Source organism: Rosa rugosa, chromosome 1, assembly GCF_958449725.1.
Source record: "Rosa rugosa chromosome 1, drRosRugo1.1, whole genome shotgun sequence".
Lineage (NCBI taxonomy): Eukaryota > Viridiplantae > Streptophyta > Magnoliopsida > Rosales > Rosaceae > Rosa > Rosa rugosa.
This window is the reverse complement of record NC_084820.1, coordinates 10,376,981-10,398,816: the sequence shown is the minus strand read 5'-3', so window position 1 is coordinate 10,398,816 and position 21,836 is coordinate 10,376,981. Positions and strand designations below refer to the sequence as shown.

Below are 21,836 nucleotides of genomic sequence, written 5' to 3'. Positions count from 1 at the left end.
CCACACTAGACTTCACACTGTAAATCTATACTGATTAACTCATGGAGCCAAATAGGCTCCGACTCCAAACAAAGTAAAGGTTGACTAACTTTTAAGGCTTTTTTTGCCAAATGGTGAGCAACATTGTTGCCATCACGTTTCACAAAATGACTACTACAAAAAGATAAAGATTGAACTAAACTCCTAACTTTCGTCAATAATATGACCTTCTAAAATGAGATCCTCCGTGCAAAGAATTAATGGCTTACTAGTTATAAATTAGAATTTTCAATCAGTATATATATTTTTTTAAATTTAATTTTTGTAATAAAAAAAGAAGAACATTCTTAATAGACTGAAATTCAGGCCCAACCAAGTACTGGGCCAGACCAGACAGACCCAAAGCTCTGGCAGCAGCAAATAATTGGGTCAAATTCTCGGGAAGTCTTGTTCATCGCCGCAGCCGATAAATTCCCAATTAGCACACAGCAGAACTCTTCTGCAAGTAAAGTAAAGTAAATATTTCTTCTCCGTCACGAAGCATTTCAATCTCTCTCGATCTTTCTTCTCCGACCTGCCCAATCTCCCACCATGGTGCTCGAGGTCAGATTCCCCAAAACCCCTAATTGCGCTTCCACTCGTTTTCGATGCTGCGCCATTTCAGAGTCCCCCCAATTTTTTTTTTTTGGTTCGCAATTCTGGGAAATTAGGGTTCTGAAAGTCTGATTCTTTCTGTGCAAAATTGTTCCTTTTTGTGGTTTTGAACAGGCGACAATGATCTGCATTGATAATTCGGAGTGGATGCGGAACGGCGACTACGCTCCCTCGAGATTTCAAGCTCAGGCCGACGCCGTCAATCTGATTTGTGGAGCTAAAACCCAGGTACACCTCTTACTTAGCTGGAACTTTTTCGATATTTGGTTATGAGTCCTTTGGAATTGTATGCTTTTGTGCTTTGTGTTAGGTTATAAGGTTTACTAATTTGCTTCGATGAGGGAGGAGGTGTTGGTGGTTGAGTTTTTATAGAGGGTTACATTTGTTAGTTATTCAAACAACTGTTTTCTGTATGCAGTCTAATCCGGAGAATACAGTAGGAGTTCTCACCATGGCAGGAAAAGGTGTTCGCGTTTTGGTAACTCCTACTAGTGATCTTGGCAAGATTTTGGCTTGCATGCACGGTTAGTGCTTCTACTGTCTTTTGCTTTAAACCCCCACCACATACACCACACAAAAGGCAAATCTATTTTTTTTTTTCCGATTAATAACACAGGAGCAAACACAGGGTTTGTTCGAAAAGACCTTGAAATGTTATATTGTTGTTAATTTAGTCTTTTTTTGCCTCGAGCAAACTCAATTTTCCTTGGAAGTGTAGTTCTTGCAAATTATATGAGCTTAATAAACTAATTGAGGGTTGCACTTTGGGGGTGGATATGATTCTTTCTGTTACTACTTCTGAAAGTACGACACTTTACTCTTGTTCTTTTTCTGGATTGCATCAATTCATATTTTGTCTCCTTTTTGAAAATATAGGTTTAGAAATAGGTGGTGAGATGAACCTGGCTGCTGGCATTCAGGTGGCTCAATTGGCCCTCAAACATCGCCAGAATAAGAAGCAGCAACAAAGGATTATAGTCTTTGCTGGAAGGTTAGTTATACCAAGTTATGCTTGTGATTTCACATTATTTTTTGCCAGTTCTTATATACTTACCATTTTGACTTATGTGTTGTTGTCAGTGTTGTTAAACATGAAAAGAAGACTTTGGAGATGATTGGAAGAAAGTTAAAGAAGAACAGTGTAGCCCTCGATATCATTAATTTTGGTGAAGAAGATGAAGAAAAGTCAGAGAAGCTAGAAGCGCTTCTTGCTGCTGTGAACAATAATGACACCAGCCACATTGTTCATGTTCCGGCTGGTCCAAGTGCTCTTTCTGATGTACTCATAAGGTCAGTGTTCATGTGTTCCCTCATTTTCTGTTTTGATGTCTGAATAAGTGATTGGGATATTAACGCTGGATTTTAAGTTGTCTGGTCTAACATCTTGAACTGTAAATGTGATACTCCTTAGAATAACAATCATGTCTTCGATTGTTCCAATCCTAACTCTCATTTGAGTGCCGCATCACCTCCTAGTAATGGCTAAATTGGTTCAAAAGTTGGGATTTGCATAAACTAAAAACAAGATTGTTAACCTAGGGGGTTATGTCATATTTGAAGTTCAGAGCCTAATATGTGAGACACTAATTCATGGGGATTTAATGACCTGGGAATTTCTTTGCTTTGAATTAAATTTTTCCATTCTATTCTTGCAGTACACCTATCTTCACCGGAGATGGAGAAGGTGGGAGTGGTTTTGCAGCAGCAGCAGCAGCTGCTGCAGCTGGAGGTGTCTCTGGTTTTGATTTCGGTGTGGATCCAAACCTGGATCCTGAACTTGCCCTTGCTCTTAGAGTATCAATGGAGGAGGAGAGGGCCAGACAAGAAGCAGCTGCTAAAAAGGCTGCTGAGGATTCTTCCAAACAGGAGAAAGGAGGGGAAGAACAATCCAGCTCACAAGATGCAACTATGACAGAGCGTGCCAGTGCTGTAACTTCTGAAGCTGAGAATAAGAGTGTTGATTTCATGGTTGGTGTCAGTTCCTTCTTGGGCTTCTTTTTTAGTTTTTCCTCACTTTTATATTTGTTAACGAATTGTGGGGTGGGGAGAATGAAGCGGGTCTAACAATAAAAATGTATCATGTTCTCTTGTCCTGACATGGTGGAACTCAAGAGTTCTTATTGATTTTTTCCTTGGGTTCTTAAAATGCCCTTGTTTCTATTGTTTTTGTTTCATGAAGAATAAACTGACTCTAAATTGGCAACAGGATGATGACAACGCTCTGCTACAGCAGGCCCTTGCGATGTCGATGGATGAGCCTGCCTCCAGCCATGATATGCGAGACACTGACATGTCTGAGGCAGTTGCAGATGATCCCGAGTTGGCTCTAGGTGAGTTCTCAACTTTGTATGAGCAATACTGCATTCGTTTACTGGCGCATTCTCACGGTGATTAGAATAGCTTTGGGATTAAGATTAAGGCTATTGCTGAAGCTTCAAAGCCGTGGCCATTGGTGAGCATGTCCAGGTGGTTACTCACGGTGAATCATGCCTTACCATTTGCCTGTGAACCACATGTTATGGATGATTCCATTTGTTTGCAGATTTAGTTAGAATTCTCCCTAGTCAATTATTTTAAATTACCAATATCAAAGTTACTGTTTCCTTACTATGCAGTCGGTGTCCTTTCTGATATTTGGTTTTTGCAGCTCTTCAAATGTCTGTGCAGGAAGGTGAAAAAGATTCTGCTAGCGATAAAGATATGAGTAAATTATTGGCTGATCAGTCTTTCGTGTCTTCTATCCTTGCCTCGGTATATCTGTTGCATCCTCCATTTTTTCCCTCATTCCCATAAAAAAATTCTGCATAACTCCTCTAGCCTTCAATAACATATTATTTTTAATGTTTCTACAGCTTCCAGGGGTTGACCCAAATGATCCTTCAGTAAGAGACTTGCTTGCTTCTATGCAAAACCAGTCAGAGGTGAGTATTAAACTTAACAGGGTTTAACAGTACAAGAAAATAGCATATACTGGATTTATCTAGGTCATGGCTTACCTTGTTATCTAACTTAAAGTTTTCTTAAATGGTGCTCCTTTTGTGGGTGCTGACTTCTTACTCCACTTGGTTTTTGATGTGCTGTTGAACATTTTCTTAGTTAATGAGTGCACCAAATGTTTTGTGTTTTGAAAAATCAACCCAAAATATTTTGAAATGGCCTTCCCTGCAACTAGAAACAGAAATCATGTCAATGATGCAGTAATTTAAGAGCATTTTAATCTGTTTTCAATTTTGTGTGGGTTTGCTTTTGTGGAATTTGTGGCCTAATTATATGGGTTCTATCATCTTAAGCTTTTCTGCCCCATCTAGTTGTATGAATCATACATGGAAATAAGCTGCTAATCAATTTGTGTAAGGAATCCAATGAGGCAGAATAACTTTGTTTTTGATATATACTATGAGGGATAACTTTGCGACCAACATACTCGATAGTTTTATACCTCCAATGTATTTTTTTTTCCTTTTCTTTCCATGTTATATCTTAAATTCTTGTGTGTTATGGGGCAGTCTAGTGTTAATATAGTTATTTTCTGTTGTTTTCTACTTCAAATAGTATCAATTGAACTTGACAGTAGTCATGGGCAAGCTGCAACCAACATCTTGTGAGACTAATTACACAGCTCCCTTTCCTCGTTTAGAAAAAAACCATGCCCTGACATGATTCATGAAATGAGATTTTTTCCCCATTTACTCGTGCCTTTGTATTAGATTCAACAATTATGCGTACATAGCAGTCATACCTGATAAACAGTTTTGGTGATATCAGTAGTCTAGTAGTTGCTGATCATAATGCCTGCGGTTTGTTTTCTGATTATATAATTTTCTTTTTCTTTCTTTCTTTAAAAGCCTGAACAAAAGAAGAATGAAGAGAACAAGCCAACAAATGAGGAGAAATGAAGGATGGTGAAGCTGTCTTTCAATTGAAGGTTTCATTTGCTGAATTCACCCAGTTCATGTCCATTCCCAACTTATGATGGAAGATTTTACAATTCGGCAGCCATCTCCAGTCTTTAGTGCTTGTCTGTCTCCTCTGGTTGTGACCTTTAAGCTTGTAGAGATTGAGTTTTGGATCAATGTTTGTTCGGCAGGTCAGAAAGCTGTGTTTAAGCACCAATACATTGATCTTTATCATTTGCTTTGAGAGTCCCTCAGATAAACGGACAGTACTAGCAAAAAATTGTGGAACATTGAACATTGAAATGTATCCTTTGCATGGAATTAATGTTATTACGTGTTGTTAATGGTGATTATTTCAGTCATTGAGTGTGCAGATATTCATGTCCTTCTCATTTTACTAAACTTTCCAATGGTTACTCTCATCGCCGCAGTCACTTTTAGAGTTACATTGATTTGTATTTGGTTTCACCCTTTCATTTATTATTTGTATTTTTGTTATTTTTAAGTAGTCATTAATATCTTTTCTGCGCCACTAATCAAAATGCCAAGATAGATGAGAGATAAGATGGCGAGGGATCAAACTTTGGCCCCATCCATCAAGTTTTAAGGGAAGAAATATAGTTAAGGGCATTACATCTCGTGGTGTGGTTTTGTAAACACGACTATTTAATCTACTGGTCATTATGAAGACCCGTATGGTTTATAATTTCAAAGATAGAGGAAGGAGAAGCAGCTAGCCAAACATATGCATGCAGATTTGTGGGGATGTCAGCGACGAATGAAACAAGGAGAAAGGTGAGGTGTTAGGAATCTATTACTCATGTGATAAAGCACATGTTGCGATTATCAAAGTACTGAAAGTAGCACTATAGGTCACTATAGGTTCCTCATTTTGGCATATACGTCAATGTTATTATTAACTAATCATATCTTTAATCTGTCATTTTAGATGTTTTCTACCTTAATCTAATCTGTCATTTACTTGGCTTTTATATTCGTAAGCTTGATCCAAATATTGTATTACTGGCTTGGAGTTTATGGTGTCACAATTTGTGACTGGATCAAGCATTCTTCTCAGATAAAATGTGTTTAATTAGTTTTATTGAAAACCAGTGCTGCAGAGTCGTGGTTTTTGTTTTGCAGTTCGAAGCCTTCATCATGTCACACTTATGGTTATGGATTTTTGAGTCACCACTTGATCGTATCTTATCTTCATTACTGCTAGTTTTGAATATGGTTGCAGCTACCTAACCGGACTAACTCTGCCCTGCAAAATCTGGCTGAAGTCGTTGCACTCGCAAATTCATTGCAATGACGAAGAGATTATGGATATTAATATTGCTTCTCCGATCTAGTTAACCGTCATACAAGTATACAACACCTTTCTCGAATCTAGTTCGGACCAACAAGACCATTATGTCTAATGATTGGTCACTACCTCAGCATTCACTACAAATAATGGAGTTTGTTTATAATACATTAATATACTAATTAAGTAGTAAACAAGACTAGCAAGATAGAGAGGTAGACTAATTCGAGATTAAGTCAAATTGGTTTACTAATTGAACCTAGTCTATTTGATGTGTCAATACATTAATGTATGGTAAAACTCTCTCAAATTAGTTGTCGATCTCTTAAGGATGTACTCATTTTCTTCATGTAGGAGGAACCATTTTCCCAACCCTGCGTCCGCATTTTCCCGAGTCAATGAAACAAACGTGTCTTGGTAGTAAAACGTAAATGTTTTGGACCCCAGCGTTTGGAATCACCCGCCTCGTAGAATTAAAAAACGGCTCCGAGTCTCAGACTCCGCCATAAAAAAAGTTTTCATCTCCTATAGAGCTCAAAGACAAGAGACTTTTAAGCGTTTGACACTAGCAGCTCGATCACAAAATGGAGGCCCATATGGCGACTCGTACTGACTGTCCCTTCTCTCTCCTCAACCATCTCTATAATGTTGAGCTGGCCAAAGGAGAAACCGAGGTCCCCCTTTTGTCCTCTTTTGCCCAAAACTCCCCATCACAGCGGTGCTTACAAGTTACAAGTCTCTCCATCACTTCTTCCATAAACTCGGAGCATTCCAAGGCCGGTGCTTCAGTTTTTGATCATTTAGTGTTTGAAAATGCTAAAGCTCGCGGCGTTTTTCGAGCTTGTGATTGTGGTTGTTTGGTTGGGAGTGGCGAGTGTTGATGGAGTTTTTGTGAAGTACCAGACCGGGAGTGGTGTTGTGGAAGGGAAGTTGAATGTTCATTTGGTTGCGCATTCCCATGATGACGTTGGTTGGTTGAAGACTGTTGATCAGTACTATGTTGGATCAAATAACAGCATTCAGGTCTTTCATTCTTGCTCGAGTTTATAAGCATATATATATATATATACACTTTTGATGTGATTGAATTAGCAATGAATAAATGAAACGTGTTGATTTTGGTAGGGTGCTTGTGTTGAGAATACGTTGGATTCTGTCGTTGAATCGTTGGTTCGTGATCCGAATAGGAAGTTTGTGTTTGCTGAGATGGTAGGATGCTAATTAGCATTACATTTTGTTAGAGTTTGTCATGTGTTTTTTTATGTTGTCAAACTGATTTTGGTATGAATTTTAGGCATTTTTCCAAAGATGGTGGTTAACCCAGAGTGTGGAAGTTCAAGAACGAGTGCGGAAACTAGTAGATGCTGGCCAGTTAGAGTTTGTGTATGTTCCTATAGCAATCAACTGGTATTTTACACTTGTATAGTTGTGTTTGCATTTGGAACTTTTAATCTGATATAAGCATTTTATGTGAATGTATAGAAATGGAGGTTGGTGCATGCATGATGAGGCTGCAGTCCATTACATAGACATGATTGACCAAACAACTCTAGGCCACCTTGCTATAAAGCAGCAGTTCAACAAGACACCTAGAGCGGGGTGGCAAATTGATCCTTTCGGACACTCTGCTGTGCAGGGTTACCTACTTGGAGCTGAGGTACATAATTTTCAAATTCAATCAGCAATGTTTCATCTTTTGATATTTTGTGAGTCATACATGCTTCTCTTAAATTACTTTAGAGTATTAATTACTAAGTTTAACCAGAAATTTCCTTTTGCATATCTATTCTCATATAAGATTTTGATCTCCAAGACAGAACCATCATGATTGATTAGTTTTTTTTTTGAAACAAAGAAAGATTGTATTAAACTAGGTACGATTAAGATCGTACATGAGGGCATCCAGTATACTATCTGGAGCAGTTACAAACCATTCAACTTGATTGATTAGTTATTACTTAACCTGTTTGTTGTATTGTATAGTTTGCCTAAGAGATTGAAATAGTTTGTTTCTTACAATTTGCTTGCAGCTTGAATTCGATTCTGTACATTTTGTAAGGATTGACTACTATGTTTAACCTGAAGTTTCCTTTTACATATCTCTTCGATATAAGATTTCTGATTTCAAGTCATAAGTCGTAACCATCATGATTGATCAGTTATAATTTAACATTTGTTGTATTGTACTATTGTATGGTACTGGTAAAAAAGATTGAAATAGTTTGGTTCTTACAATTTGCTTGCAGCTTGGATTCGATTCTGTACATTTTGCAAGGATTGATTATCAGGACAGAGCACAGCGTAAGGGAGATAAGTCTCTTGAAGTTATATGGCGTGGATCCAAAACTTTTGGTTCTTCATCTCAGGTTCGGAGCAGAAATCCTGTTATCTTACTTATTTGTTCTTTATCCAAGACTACATTTGAGGGCTGAGTGGCTGACTACACAAATGTCTGGGATATTTTGCAGATTTTTGCCAATGCCTTTCCTCGTCACTATAGTCCGCCAGATGGTTTCCATTTTGAAGTTTTTGATGACTTTGTCCCTGTGCAGGTTTTCATTTCAAAAGAGTTCCTTCCCATGAAACAGATGTTCTTGCTGACTTTACTATTGTCCTGATCTTTTAAATGATAAATTGCAGGATAATCCGCTTATTTTTGACTACAATGTTGAACTGCGCGTTAATGATTTTATTACTGCTGCAATTACACAAGTAAGCTCTTTGCTGCTTGATTTTTCTTTCCAGTGTCATCTTTTTTCTAGGGAGTTGTGAGTTTCATAAAGCTCCTTCCAGTTTGCTGTTTTAAAATTTATGGTGAAGGCTGAATTCTTGAATGATCTCTATATACAGGCAAATGTGACTAGGGGAAATCACATGATGTGGACAATGGGAGATGATTTCCAGTACCAATATGCTGAATCTTGGTTCAAACAAATGGACAAGTTAATTCACTATGTTAATAAGGTGGGGTTTAATCATCAAGGTCGTCAATATTTTGTGGCCTTTTTCAGATAAAGAATGCTGATTTGTTTAACATGAGCTGCCATTAGATAGCTTCAGAAAAATTTAGGCTGATACATGACTTTCGTTGAGTTAATTTTTCAGGATGGCCGAGTGAATGCCTTATATTCTACACCGTCTCTCTACACTGATGCTAAAAATGCAGCAAATCAATCATGGCCATTAAAAACTGAGGATTATTTTCCGTGAGTATCAGTCTCTTCTTTGCCTCTTTTATTGAACAGTATTTACTGACTTATTGCATACGTTGTTTGCCAATGACAGGTATGCAGATATAATAAATGCTTATTGGACCGGTTATTTTACTAGTCGCCCAGGTTTGAAAAGATATATTCGATCACTGAGCGGATATTATTTGGTATGGCAATGTCATTCTAGCATATAGTAATCAACTAATCATTCATAGCCAAGATAAAATAGTTTCAAATTCTTCTCCCTCATTTCTGTAATGCATGCTGTCAGTTTTAAGCGCAATGTGCTTTCACATTGTAATCACCATTTGACATGGAAATATCTTTAAGGATACTGTTTTCATCTTTGGCATGTTTTCACCAATGCAAGAAGAGGATCCACTCTTCCTATCATCTACTAAGTTGTCAGTGTCAACTGTAATTTTCTATGTGTACAAAGGCAGCAAGAGAACTAGAATTTCTGGTTGGAAAGAGAGTAAATGGTTCAAGTACCTATTCCCTTGGAGATGCTTTAGGAATTGCACAGCACCACGATGCTGCCACTGGCACTGCTAAACAACATACAACAAATGATTATGTAAAGCGCCTGTCAATTGGTGTCAGTGAGGTTGCGAATTACTATCTCTCTAATTTGTTCCTTCTGATTTTGCCTTTGTCTCTGGCATTGTTATTATCCTTGTAGGCTGTATATAACAGAATGGCATTTTCTAGGCAGAAGCTGTTGTCAGTTCTGCTCTGTCGTGCCTAACTACAAATAAATCTGGAGATCAATGTAAAGACCCTGCAGTTACTTTTAGCCAGGTGACACTTCATTGTGGTCGTAGCACATTGGATCAATTGGTGCCAATTTTCTAGATATACTAACAATTTTTTTAAAGTTCCAACTTTTAAGAATCTAGTCAATCCTCCTCGTCTATGCTGAGTTTCCACCCTCTTTTATTTCTTAATCAGTGTCGACTACTCAATATCAGTTTCTGCCCTCCAACGGAGGAAGATATTCCAGAAGGGAAGAGCTTGGTACTCTCTATCTCTCTCTAAATGGATAATAGACAGGAAGATCTTTCTTCTTTTTTCGTTCATTCTAACTAATTGTTATTTTCAGGTTGTTGTGGCATATAATCCTCTTGGATGGAATCGCACTGAGATTGTTAGGATACCTGTGAGTATGGTTTTCTATTAAGTTTATGCTATCAGTGTAGGTTTCCTGAATTTTCATTTTGGTTTCCTTTTCAAGTGGTTTGAGAGTGAAAATTTCAATCAGGTTAATTATGATAATCTTGTTGTTCAAGATTCCTTCGGAAACATCCTCGAGACACAATATGTGAGTATGGATAATGTTACAAGCAATCTAAGAACATTTTATACAGAAGCCTACTTGGGACAGTCATCAAAACAAATTCCCAAGTACTGGCTAATCTTTCAAGCCTCTGTGTCACCACTTGGTTGGGACACATACTTCATCTCTAGAGGAGCTACCAAAGGTAGATCAGATGTGCATTCCTTTTCTCTCTCCTTCTCAGCCTTGGCAATTCTCAAGATGTCCTCTGACCTGTTATTTATTTATTTATACTTTTTGTTGCCTATCTATCTTGTAGTGTGCAGGTTTATTACAATGGGCTTTTAAGTTCTGATCTGCTATTATAGAATAGCATAAGACAGCTATACTCATAGATCTCCTTACATATGTATTCCAAACTTTTTTGTAGGGAAAAGAAGAGTTGGACTTCTCTCTGTGAAGGACAGTCCACAGAATGAGACCATTGAAATTGGACCAGGAGATCTGAAGATGTCCTTTTCTTCTGCTTCTGGACAACTCAAGCGGATGTATAATTCTAAAACAGGAGTAAGTTTTTTCACATTTCTCAAACAGTAAGTAGCCTCGCACAATCATTCATATTCCTCATACTGTAGGTTTGCTTAGTCTGCTACTCTGCTTTACATACTGTACATGCTTTAGAAGCTCTTTTTTGGTTGTCATTTTCCTTTTCTGCTTTGTACTACAAAAGGCCTTTCTGTTACACAAGGTTCATAGTCTGCACAATATTTACTGACCGTAGGCTTACATATATGAACTGCATAAAAGATTGGTGGATTTGCTTCTTTATTTCAAATTGGTGTGGTGGAAGTTTACATCAACTTTATTTAATCATCATATATATATATTGCCAGGTTGATGTACCAATACAGCAGAGCTACCTCTGGTATGGTTCAAGCACCGATGGCCAGGTTTCCAACCTCTGTGCTAGGATTTTGATACTTAATCATGTAATTCAAGTCAATGAAGTGCTTCATGAACTAATATATGCAATTTTATGATCACTGAATCAGGCTTCAGGTGCATATATATTCCGGCCTAATGGTGCCCCTCCAACTATTGTGTCAAGATCTGTAAGCCTTCTTTTGCATATCATGCACTTTTCAAGCTTTAAATCACTTGGAATTTGAATATATAAGATAAGAATTGAGAGATAATATTTGTATTCAGTTCTAGCTTGCATCTTTCTTCTTCTTCTTCTTATTTTGCTTCTTTATTTTTATTTTATCCTGCATCTTCTCATTTGTTGTTCACCGTATCACTCGCATCATATTAAAGTTTCCTGATTTTGAACAAAATCTATTCATATGTGATTTGTGGTGTTTTAGTGTGCCTTAGCTTTCTTATGTTTCTGCCCACATGGTTGGATCATCAGGAACATTTTGTAACAATTTAACAATATCAAGCTAATACACAATAATATATACAAGTGTTGGTATCTCATCTGTTGTCACTATAAAATTATAAATATTTTAGGATTTTATTTGTATTACAGGTACCCTTGAAGGTCTTTCGTGGACCATTATTCGATGAGATTCACCAAGAATTCAGTTCATGGATCTATCAGGTTTGGCATATTATCAAATAACTTTCTGGGGTGGGCTGTGTTTTTGATATCTGAGATCCTTAAACAAGTAATTTATATTTTTTGTGTGAGCTTCGACATCCTTCAACAAACTAGCAGAAACATCATTTGGTAATAACAATGCAGAAGTGGATCTGATGTTCACTTTATAAACTGTGGACATAAAGCGAGTGCTGCATCACCATTTTAGATATGATAGATTCACCCCATTGGTTCATGTTGTCACCAACCACGTTTTACTAAATGAAAGCTTGTGTTATTATTAGGTCATTAGAGTTTACAGAGACAAAGAGCATGCCGAAGTTGAATATACTGTAAGTGATATACCTCTCATTTTTTATCTGATGAAAGAATTATCTTTCTTTATTTTGAAATCTAACTGTCCATATTTCATAAGGCTGGTGAATGCTTTATTTACTGAATGAATCAATAATTTTCATCTTCCTAGACTTAATTCTTGAGCTCTAACGACATATTTTTATTTTGAAGATTGGTCCAATTCCTACAGACGACGGTGTTGGTAAAGAGGTCATCACACGAATGACAGCAAACATGGAGACTAACAAGATGTTTTACACCGATTCCAATGGGAGGGATTTCATTAAAAGGGTAACTCCATAATGAGTTTCTCATCCAATACAAGTATTCTATGGGAAATTTTAGTTGATGAATGTCTTTGGTTAACCATTGTTCGGAAAACTTGGTCGCTAGGATTTGGACCAACAATAATACTTTAATATATTATTGATATGTCTTGTGGACTGTTAAATTCGTTGCTTAAATCATGGTTTTGCAGGTACGAGATTATAGAGCAGACTGGAACCTTTCAGTTAATCAACCTGTTGCAGGAAACTACTATCCAGTAATTTTCTTAACAGTACTAGTGAGCATGAACATACAGAGACACACGTATACTAGAACTAGCTAAGAATGGATTGAAGATGTTCCAACCTATTTTAGTGTTTCTTTTAATGGTAGTCATTTTCCTGTTCAGCTAAACCTTGGGATCTTTACTTCGGATAACAAATCTGAGTTCTCAGTCTTGGTTGATCGTGCCACTGGAGGATCCAGCATTCAAGACGGACAAGTAGAGATGATGCTACATAGGTTCGATTTTGACTCGCTGTTTTATCAGCATTTCAGATCAAGTAATTCCTTTATTCACAATCTAATTCTTCCTGTTATAAACTCAAGGCGCCTACTGGTCGATGATGGTAGAGGGGTGGGTGAAGCCCTTGATGAAACAGTGTGCATCAAGAATAATACATGTCAAGGACTAACGGTATAATGTTACAGAACAACAGCCTTGGAATTGTATATAGTTTCTTCCTATCATAAGCATTGCACAGAATGTTTTTGCCATACTTTATGTTTTCTCATTATCCTGTTTTGTGTCCAGGTTCGAGGAAACTATTATATGAGCATAAACCAGTTCGGGGATGGTGCCCAATGGCGTCGGACAACTGGACAAGAAGTTTACTCGCCACTTCTTCTAGCTTTCACCCATGAGGTATGAGTTGACCATGATTACAGATGGCTGCCAAATAAGCATCATCACAGTTGTTCTTATAATTTAATTGCCTGTTCAGAACTTGGAGAATTGGACTGCATCTCATTTAACAAAAGGGTCTGTCATGGATTCAAGTTACAGCTTGCCTCCCAATGTTGCTTTGATTACTCTTCAGGTGACTGTATATTAAACCGCTGTAGAATATATCAAGTGCTTGGAGTTCTGTCTCTCACACACCTTACTTTTGCAGGAGTTGGATGGTGGAAGTGTACTTCTCCGTCTAGCACATCTATATGAGGTAATCGAAATAAGCCAACTAATAACGCGCCATGCATGATCTCAACTGTTAACACAACTTTTGCTTCCTACTTTGCATTCATTTCTTTCATGTTGTATTCATTTGGTTAGGCTGATGAAGCTCCTCAATATTCTACGTTGGCAAAAGTTGAACTGAAGAAGATGCTAACAGGAAAAATGGTATGTACTTCGTACTCCAGATTTGAGGATAATAAGATTAAGTGGTCATCCTGTTGGTGATTGTTTACCTACTCTGTTGGTGTTTGAACCTTCAGATAAAGGAGTTGAAAGAAGTGAGCTTGTCAGCAAACCAAGAGAAGTCAGAGATGAAGAAGATGACATGGAAAGTCGAGGGTTCAACAGGAGAAGAACCTACACCAGTAAGAGGCGGCCCTGTCGATAGTTCAACTCTTGTTGTTGAGCTTGGACCCATGGAGATACGTACCTTCTTGTTGAAATTTTAGGTAGTCTATTTTGCATCTTGTTATATTCAACACGATAAAGCCCCAATGATTCCATAAGTATGTCATTGTTTAAGGAAAAGAGATTTTGAGAGAGATTGTAGAGAGAATTGTCCAACATATTATTGAGAATAGGAGCCCTATATATAGGGATTACAAAGTACATATTCTAATGTTACAAGGAATACTAATCCATCTATGATTAGGAATTCTAGAACCTTCTCTCCTATTACTACTCCTAGTTTGATAAGGCACACTAAGTCGATTTTCCTTCAACACTCCCCCTTGTGCCGCTTCAAACTTGGTGGTGACGCTTCATTCGTTGCCTCGTTAAAAACCTTGTCAGGTAACAAAAACCCTGTGGGATAAAAATAACCCTGGTCGAAGGACAAAAAGAGCACAACACGTCATTCACTCTTCGAGATCGAACATGTAGACATCATAACTCCCCCTGATGTCGATATCTCCCCCTGATTGCTACAATCGTGGGAGTTCGGATAATTTTCTCAATCCGATGCTCTTCACATGTTTCTCGAAGGTGGATTTAGGTAACGACTTAGTGAATAAGTCCGCTACATTATCCTCTTGATCGGATTTGATTCACTTCAATATTTAGAAGTGATTGTTGTTGCTGATTATAAAAGAACTTAGGCGATATATGCTTGGTGTTGTCGCCTTTGATGAAACCTAACTTCATTTGTTCAATACAAGCTGCATTATCCTCATAAATGCATGTAGGTTCATCTGTGGTAGACTTCAAACCACAACTTCCTTGAATATGTCTTATTACAGACCTTAGCCATATACATTCTCGTACGGCTTCATGTAGAGCAATAATCTCTGCATGATTTGAGGAAGTAGCAACAAAGGTCTGCTTTGTAGACCTCCAAGATATCGCAGTGCTTCCCATGGTAAAGACATAACCCGTTTGGGAGCGACCTTTGTGAGGGTCAGAGAGGTACCCTGCATCAGCAAAACCCATCAAAACATCATTGTCGTTTTGATGGAGGGGAGTAGGGTGAGGCCGGCCACCCTTGGTGTTGGTGGCGGCGTTGGCGGCAATATGGCCGACGGTCATGGTATGGACGGCGGCTCCATGCCTAATGGGGTCCGATCCCATTCTTCCGTCGTTCCTCGTCTCTCTGTAGGGATAAAATAGGCCCATATCAATCGTACCTCTTAGATATCGAAAGATTGTCTTTACACCAATCCAATGGCGGCGTGTTGGCGCAGAGCTATGTCGAGCTAACAAGTTCACTGCGAATGAGATATCCGGTCTTGTGCATTGAGCTAAGTACAATAATGCGCCTATTGCACTCAAATAGGGCACTTCGGCCTCTAATGGTTCTTCGTCCTCATCCCTTGGACGAAACGGATCTTTTCCGGGCTCAAGACTACGGCCGATCATGGGAGTACTCGCAGGCTTTGCTTTATCTTCATTAAAGCGCCTTAGGACCTTCTGAGTATATGCAGACTGATGAATCAAAATCCCATCACTACGGTGCTCGAGTTCTAAACCGAGACAAAACCGTGTTTTCCCAAGATCTTTCATCTCAAATTCGGATTTCAAGTATTTAGCAGTCTCCTTCAACTCATCTAGAGTTCCAATTAGGTTCATGTCATCTACATAAACTGCTACGATTGCAAATCCGGAACTTGTTCTTTTAATGAACACGCATGGGCATATTTCATTGTTAATATATCCCTTCCCAATCAAGTAGTCACTTAGACGGTTATACCACATCTGTCCGGATTGTTTTAATCCATATAGTGAGCGTTTTAATCTTATTGAAAACGCGCTCCGTGGTTTAGAGCTACTTGATTTGGGTAATTGAAGTCCATCTGGAACCTTCATATATATCTCTGAATCTAGATCCCCATAGAGATATGCTGTAACCACATCCATAAGCTGCATGTCAAGTTTTTCGGAAACTACCAAACTGACAAGGTAGCTGAACGTTATAACGTCCATTACGGGAGAATATGTCTCCTCGTAGTCGATTCCAGGGCGTTGTGAGAAACCTTGCGCCACAAGGCGGGCTTTATATCTTACCACCTCATTTTTCACATTACGCTTTCTAACAAAGACTCATTTATGGCCAACAGGCTTTACACTTGGGGGTGTCTGCGTTACAGGCCCAAATACCTGTCTCTTTGTTAGTGAATCCAATTCAACCTGGATCGCATCTTTCCATTTAGGCCAATCTGCTCTTCGTTGACATTCTTCAACAGAGCGAGGTTCGATATCATCATATTCTATTATTCATTTTGCAACATGATATGCAAACGCATCATCAATTGCCATAGAATTTCTATCCATCATCTCATGTACACTAGTGTAATTTATGGAGATCTCTCTATTCTCTGGAGTTGGTTCTGACATTGGAGCGTCCCCCAATGATGTCTCTCGGACATAACCATAATCCGGAATATTCTCATGAGATGGATTATTCACATCGATGATTAATGGATTATTTTGTGCCAAACTCGCTTTCTTTCTTGGGCGAGAATCCATCGAACCTATAGGCCTCCCGCGCTTCCTGGCAGGAGCCATGGGCCTAGCCATAACGTCACCATCACTGTGAGAGGGGACGTTGGCGCCATACTCAATTGCCCTTGAGATGGCGTCATGTCCTCTGATTTTAGGGACATCAATCCTTGCAGGCACGTTTGTAGCAGGTATGTGTGATCTCGTCACTTTTGCGATATCAGAAAACGCATCAGGCATCGATTCTGCTACGTTCTGAAGATCGAGAATTCTCCGCATTTCAATTTCGGACTGTACGGTTCAGGGATCAAGATGAGACAGAGTGGGGACAGACCACGACAATTCCTGGCGTTCCTGTTGAACATTGATGTTCTTATCTCCCCCTAACGACGGGAAGATTGTCTCATCGAAGTGACAATCCGCAAATCTTGCGGTAAAGAGATTGCCTGTCAAGGGTTCTATGTAGCGGACAATAGTTGGAGAGTCATATCCAACATAAACGCCTAATCGTCGTTGAGGACCCATTTTGGTGCGCTGTGGCGGCGCAATTGACACATAAACTGCACACCCAAATATGCGTAAGTGTGAGACATTAGGCTCATACCCAGTCACCATCTGGGACGCAGAAAAGGGTTGAGTGGCAGTAGGCCTCAGACAAATAAGCACAGCTGCATGCAATATTGCATAGCCCCAAGCAGAAATAGGGAGATTGGTGCGCATTACCAATGCCCTAGCGACCATTTATAGTCGTTTAATGGCGGCTTCTGCGAGACCATTTTGGGTGTGAACATGAGGAACTGGATGTTCAACTTTAATCCCAATGGACATGCAATAATCATCAAAAGTCTTTGATGTAAACTCCCCAGCATTGTCTAACCTTATAGACTTAATAGGATGATCAGGGTGGTGAGCCCTTAACTTAATAATCTGTGCTAGGAGTTTAGCAAATGCAGCGTTCCTAGTGGACAATAGCATGACATGTGACCAGCGTGTCGATGCATCAACCAACACCATAAAATATCGAAATGGTCCGCATGGTGGTTGAATAGGTCCACAAATATCACCTTGAATTCTTTGCAAGAATGGTATATTTTCTTTAGTGTCCTTTGCATAGGATGGTATCGATCCTAATTTTGCTAAAGAGCAGGCTTTGCAGAACGAATGATGGGCTTTAGAGACAACCACTGAGGATTTTGGTTTAGCCATGAAGTCACAATTGACTTTAGAAGTAGAAGGAGGAGTCAAACAATGATCCATGGCGTCAATGCCATGTTGTTGCCGTAGAAGGTAGACGGCGCCGGCCCTAAGTGGCCGGTCTTGCACAGTCTTGGCGCCGTAAGGCGCAGGTGCATCTCCTCGAACCAATTTTTGGTTTTTACTTCTCTTCGTTCTGAAGAATGGATGTCCGTGTGAAGTCTTTAATATACGGATCATCATATCACAACCTGGGTGTCTCAGACGGTCATGCCAAAGCCTATATGTGTCAGAATCCCATAAATCATATAACATGATTGGATTCAATTACTCGAATAGTGGTTGCATACAACCCACTAGATCGACACATAAGTCTCTCTCATACTCGTTTATGTCCATAGTCATTAGAGGTGATGCAAAGGAACTCTTGTCCATTCTCACAATGTGTTTCCACATGAAAACCATTGGCTCTTATATCTTTGAAGTAATAAAGTTCGAAAAATATGTCCATGACATGAGATAAAATAAAGGGGTTTTGTCCATTTACACCATTTTTAGATATTTTTTTCCCACTTACCCCATTAAGTTTTTTTAATTCTCTCTTACCCAAAACACTCTAAGGAGGTCTTCCCTAATACCCAATTAAGATTTTTTTTTTGTTTTTTAAATTTTTTTAATACCATTTTACCCTTACCCCTTTGTTACTTAGAGAGAGAGAGAGAGAAAATGGAAGAGAGAGAAACCATGGGAGACTTTGTCGGAGCCCGGTCACCGGCCGCCGGAGTCCGGTCATTGGCCGCCGGATTCCGGTCAACGGTCGCCGGATTCCGGTCAACTTTCGCCGGATTCCGGTCAACTTTCGCCGGATTCCGGTCACCGGCCACCGGAATTTGCTGAAAATCTCACCGGAAAGTTTTTTTACCCCCATAGACATCTATTGCCCCTTAATAGAGGGGCAATAGACCTCTATTGCCCCCCAATAGACGTCTATTGCCCCAATGGTCTATTGCCCCCCAATAGACGTCTATTGCCTCCCAATAAGACTTTCAGTTGCCAAAATAAGAACTAATCTCCCTAAATTTAGACAAATAAAACTTTGATCACAGAAAAAAAACAAAGAGATCACATAAATTCAAAACGTCTATTGCCCTCCAATAGCCGTCTATTGCCCCCCAATAGCCGTCAATTTAAAACGTCTATTGCCCCCTAATAGACGTCTATTGCCCCCTAATAGACGTCTATTGCCCTCCAATAACCCTTTATTACCTGATTTACCTCTCAATAGAACATTTCTTTTTTCTCTCCTTATAGGCCTTCTGCCCCCATACTCAAAAAAAAAAAAACAAAAAACAAAAAAGAGAAAAGAGAAGAGAGGAGAGAGGAGATGAGGCGGAGGCCATGATCTAATCAATGTGTCTCCCCGAGGAGCTCATCATCAAGATCTTCCGGCGACTTGATTGCAATCCCAGTCGCAAACTCCAAAATCCAACTCCACCACTCTTCTTCTTCTTCTTCCCGATGCAACAATCCCAATCACTGCTTCACTCAGTGTTATACACACATGTCAATCCACACAGCTCCGGTGAGCCACTGGCTCACACAGCCAAGTCGACCACGCAAATCGTGAAATCAAAACGCAGCGAATCGGAGGTCTGCATCTCGATCTCAGATCGACTCCGGCGAAGGTGAGTGAATTGGAGCTGGGCCGGAAAAACTCGTGCAGCGAATATGGTTGCAACAGCGGAAGGCAAAGATGAGATCCGGGCCGAATGAGAATTGGCCAGTGCAGAAGCTCGATCTTGACCGCGAGGGTGAGGTGTTCGATTTGCAACACGGTGTTCGACAGATTCAGCGAGAAGATAGAGCTTGGGTGTCCTGAGCAATTGCTTGGGTGTGAAGAGCAGTCTGCTCTTCGTCGCGAATTGCCGCAGTTCGTCATGTCGTCTGCGATCGACGTTGTGCCGGAGGTGGATACCGGAGGGAGAGGGAGGGAGAGAGAAAGAGAGAGAGAGAGAGAGAGAGAGAGAGAGAGAGAGAGAGAGAGAGAGAGAGAGAGAGAGAGAGAGAGACCGGAGGTGGAGATCCAGGGGAGAGAGAAAGAGAGAGATGAAAGAGTGGCAGAGGCTTGTAATTCTTTAATTAAGTTATGGGCAAAATAGTCATTTTTCTTAAAATTGGGTTAGTGGGAATGAAAAACTGTTGCTGGGGTAAGTGGGAAAAATTTGGCTCATTTTGGTGCATTTGGGCAAGGACCCTAAAATAAATCGATACTTTATTAATAATAGCCAATGATTACATCAAAGTTTCGTGACCATAATCTAATCCAAAGTAAAATCAAACATTAGACAAATTGTAGTCACTCAATTCGTTCGGTAATTCCAATTAAATATGACCAGGGAAGTAGAGAGAGATGTCGGTGGAGCAAAGCTTTCTTAAGTACCACTAATCTCAATTACTTTCCTAGACATCATACTTAATTGAGTACGCCTAGAGGAAAAGAGATAATCCAATAAGTCATTTTATTGATTAAGGCATAATTGCCATTACATAATTCTTGGAAATTAAAAGACTATTCTAAATAAAAATCTTTTGCATTCTATCTTCATCGCCAGATTTAAAGTCTTTTATAGCTCGATATATTACCATTGATCAGGTACTCCATAAAATACCATGAAGAGGATGCTCTCTTGATTGAGGCGTATTGACACAATACATATGGTCCCTAGAACCAATGGCGTTGGAATAGTGCAATCATGGCCAAAAATGGCGCCATGGTGTCCAACCCTATACCCTCAACGTCATGACTCCTATGGTCATGTTAGGGTTTTCTCAATCAATTTGTTATTTTTTATTTTTCCACAAGCATGCATAAATAATATGATGCAGAGAGCCTCCGAACAATATTTCATAACTCTTTCAAAGTTATAGTGAAGCAGATATTATTCCATCGTGCTTCTATGTTCGGAAAGTTGTGAATGTTACTAAAACGTTCACTAGGCGCAACCCAAAGGTTGTTAGCGTTATCCTCATTCATGTACTCAAACTGGAGGGCCATCTTCATGTGGCGCTTCATCAGGGTAAATGCCCTGGAATTTTCTATCTCAGTTTGTGAGTCTTGAGCGGTTCCTTTAGAACAGGGCTCTTGGATTGTAAGCAAATAAATATCCCGTGCCCGTAGAATCCAATGGAGTAAAATCGAGCTCGTTCAAGTCTTACATCCTGAAAGGAAAGCAAGAACGTATTAGTTTCGGAGTCAATGCTTCCACGAAAACTAATATAAGATTTCTGAGCCTTAATGCTACCAAGAAATCGATTTCCAAGAATATTTGGATTAGACCGAAACAATGATGTTTAAATGGTCAAAATCTATGCTCACGAACGCTCTTAGTCCGTAGCTTACGAACGCTCTTAGTTCGTTAAATCGATGCTTACGGACGCTCTTAGTCCGAAGTCTTACGAACGCTCTTAGTTCGTTAATTGCGTGAATCCCCACGATTCCGCTTTCTCAAGAATCGAACCCACGTTATAAGAAAGGTGGGATGTAGAAGAAGGGAGGTTGCAAGTCCCCGAAGAAAAAGAAGGAGGAAATTAAATTTCAAAAGCGGCAACTTTAACTTAAAACTTACTTGATGAAATTCGGAACAGATTCTCTTCTGAACAGCTTGCACTTCGATTGGTGTACCGGTCTCAAAACAACTCCGATAAGGCTGAAATTCGGAGGTCAGATGGAAGAGACAGAGATGAACAACTTTGATGAAGAAAAGATTTTGATCTGAGGTTCCGAACTAGACGTTTCGGGGCTTGCAAGCAGACAGACGTGCACAGGAAAGGAGAAGGATGCAGTTGGTGTGCGTTGGTGATGCAGGGGCAGCAGACGTGCAGTGGTGCTGCAGGGCATCAGGGATACGTGTGCAGTGGCGCGTAGGTGCTGCAGGG

General features: G+C 39.5%; 2 protein-coding genes across 4 annotated transcripts; both read left to right on the top strand.

The window, feature by feature from the left end:
• Window positions 1-423: 423 nt before the first annotated feature.
• Window positions 424-4,891, top strand: LOC133716615 (26S proteasome non-ATPase regulatory subunit 4 homolog). The gene is made up of 10 exons (XM_062143304.1): window positions 424-582; window positions 748-861; window positions 1,052-1,157; window positions 1,510-1,624; window positions 1,714-1,923; window positions 2,289-2,601; window positions 2,840-2,963; window positions 3,281-3,384; window positions 3,486-3,554; window positions 4,479-4,891. The coding sequence occupies exons 1-10, from the start codon at window positions 571-573 to the stop codon at window positions 4,527-4,529; spliced, it is 1,218 nt and encodes a 405-aa protein (XP_061999288.1). The 5' UTR covers window positions 424-570; the 3' UTR covers window positions 4,530-4,891.
• A 1,541-nt stretch (window positions 4,892-6,432) lies between these two features.
• On the top strand, window positions 6,433-14,383 carry LOC133716599 (alpha-mannosidase-like). Of its 3 annotated transcripts, none has more exons than XM_062143288.1 (29): window positions 6,433-6,861; window positions 6,964-7,047; window positions 7,133-7,221; window positions 7,321-7,495; window positions 8,085-8,204; window positions 8,307-8,390; window positions 8,479-8,550; window positions 8,689-8,802; window positions 8,944-9,044; window positions 9,124-9,217; window positions 9,490-9,657; window positions 9,762-9,851; window positions 10,002-10,067; window positions 10,153-10,209; window positions 10,312-10,531; window positions 10,757-10,893; window positions 11,220-11,276; window positions 11,379-11,438; window positions 11,861-11,932; window positions 12,217-12,264; window positions 12,440-12,559; window positions 12,747-12,833; window positions 12,945-13,057; window positions 13,145-13,232; window positions 13,350-13,460; window positions 13,540-13,635; window positions 13,711-13,758; window positions 13,869-13,937; window positions 14,033-14,383. In XM_062143288.1, exons 1-29 carry the CDS (start codon window positions 6,652-6,654, stop codon window positions 14,219-14,221), a joined length of 3,039 nt encoding a protein of 1,012 aa, XP_061999272.1. In that variant the 5' UTR covers window positions 6,433-6,651; the 3' UTR covers window positions 14,222-14,383. The 3 variants fall into 3 exon arrangements, with proteins under 3 accessions (XP_061999272.1, XP_061999276.1, XP_061999281.1); XM_062143292.1 differs by having other exon boundaries at window positions 6,436-6,861; window positions 12,747-12,812; XM_062143297.1 differs by lacking the exons at window positions 6,433-6,861; window positions 6,964-7,047 and having other exon boundaries at window positions 7,140-7,245.
• The last annotated feature ends 7,453 nt before the right edge of the window (window positions 14,384-21,836 follow it).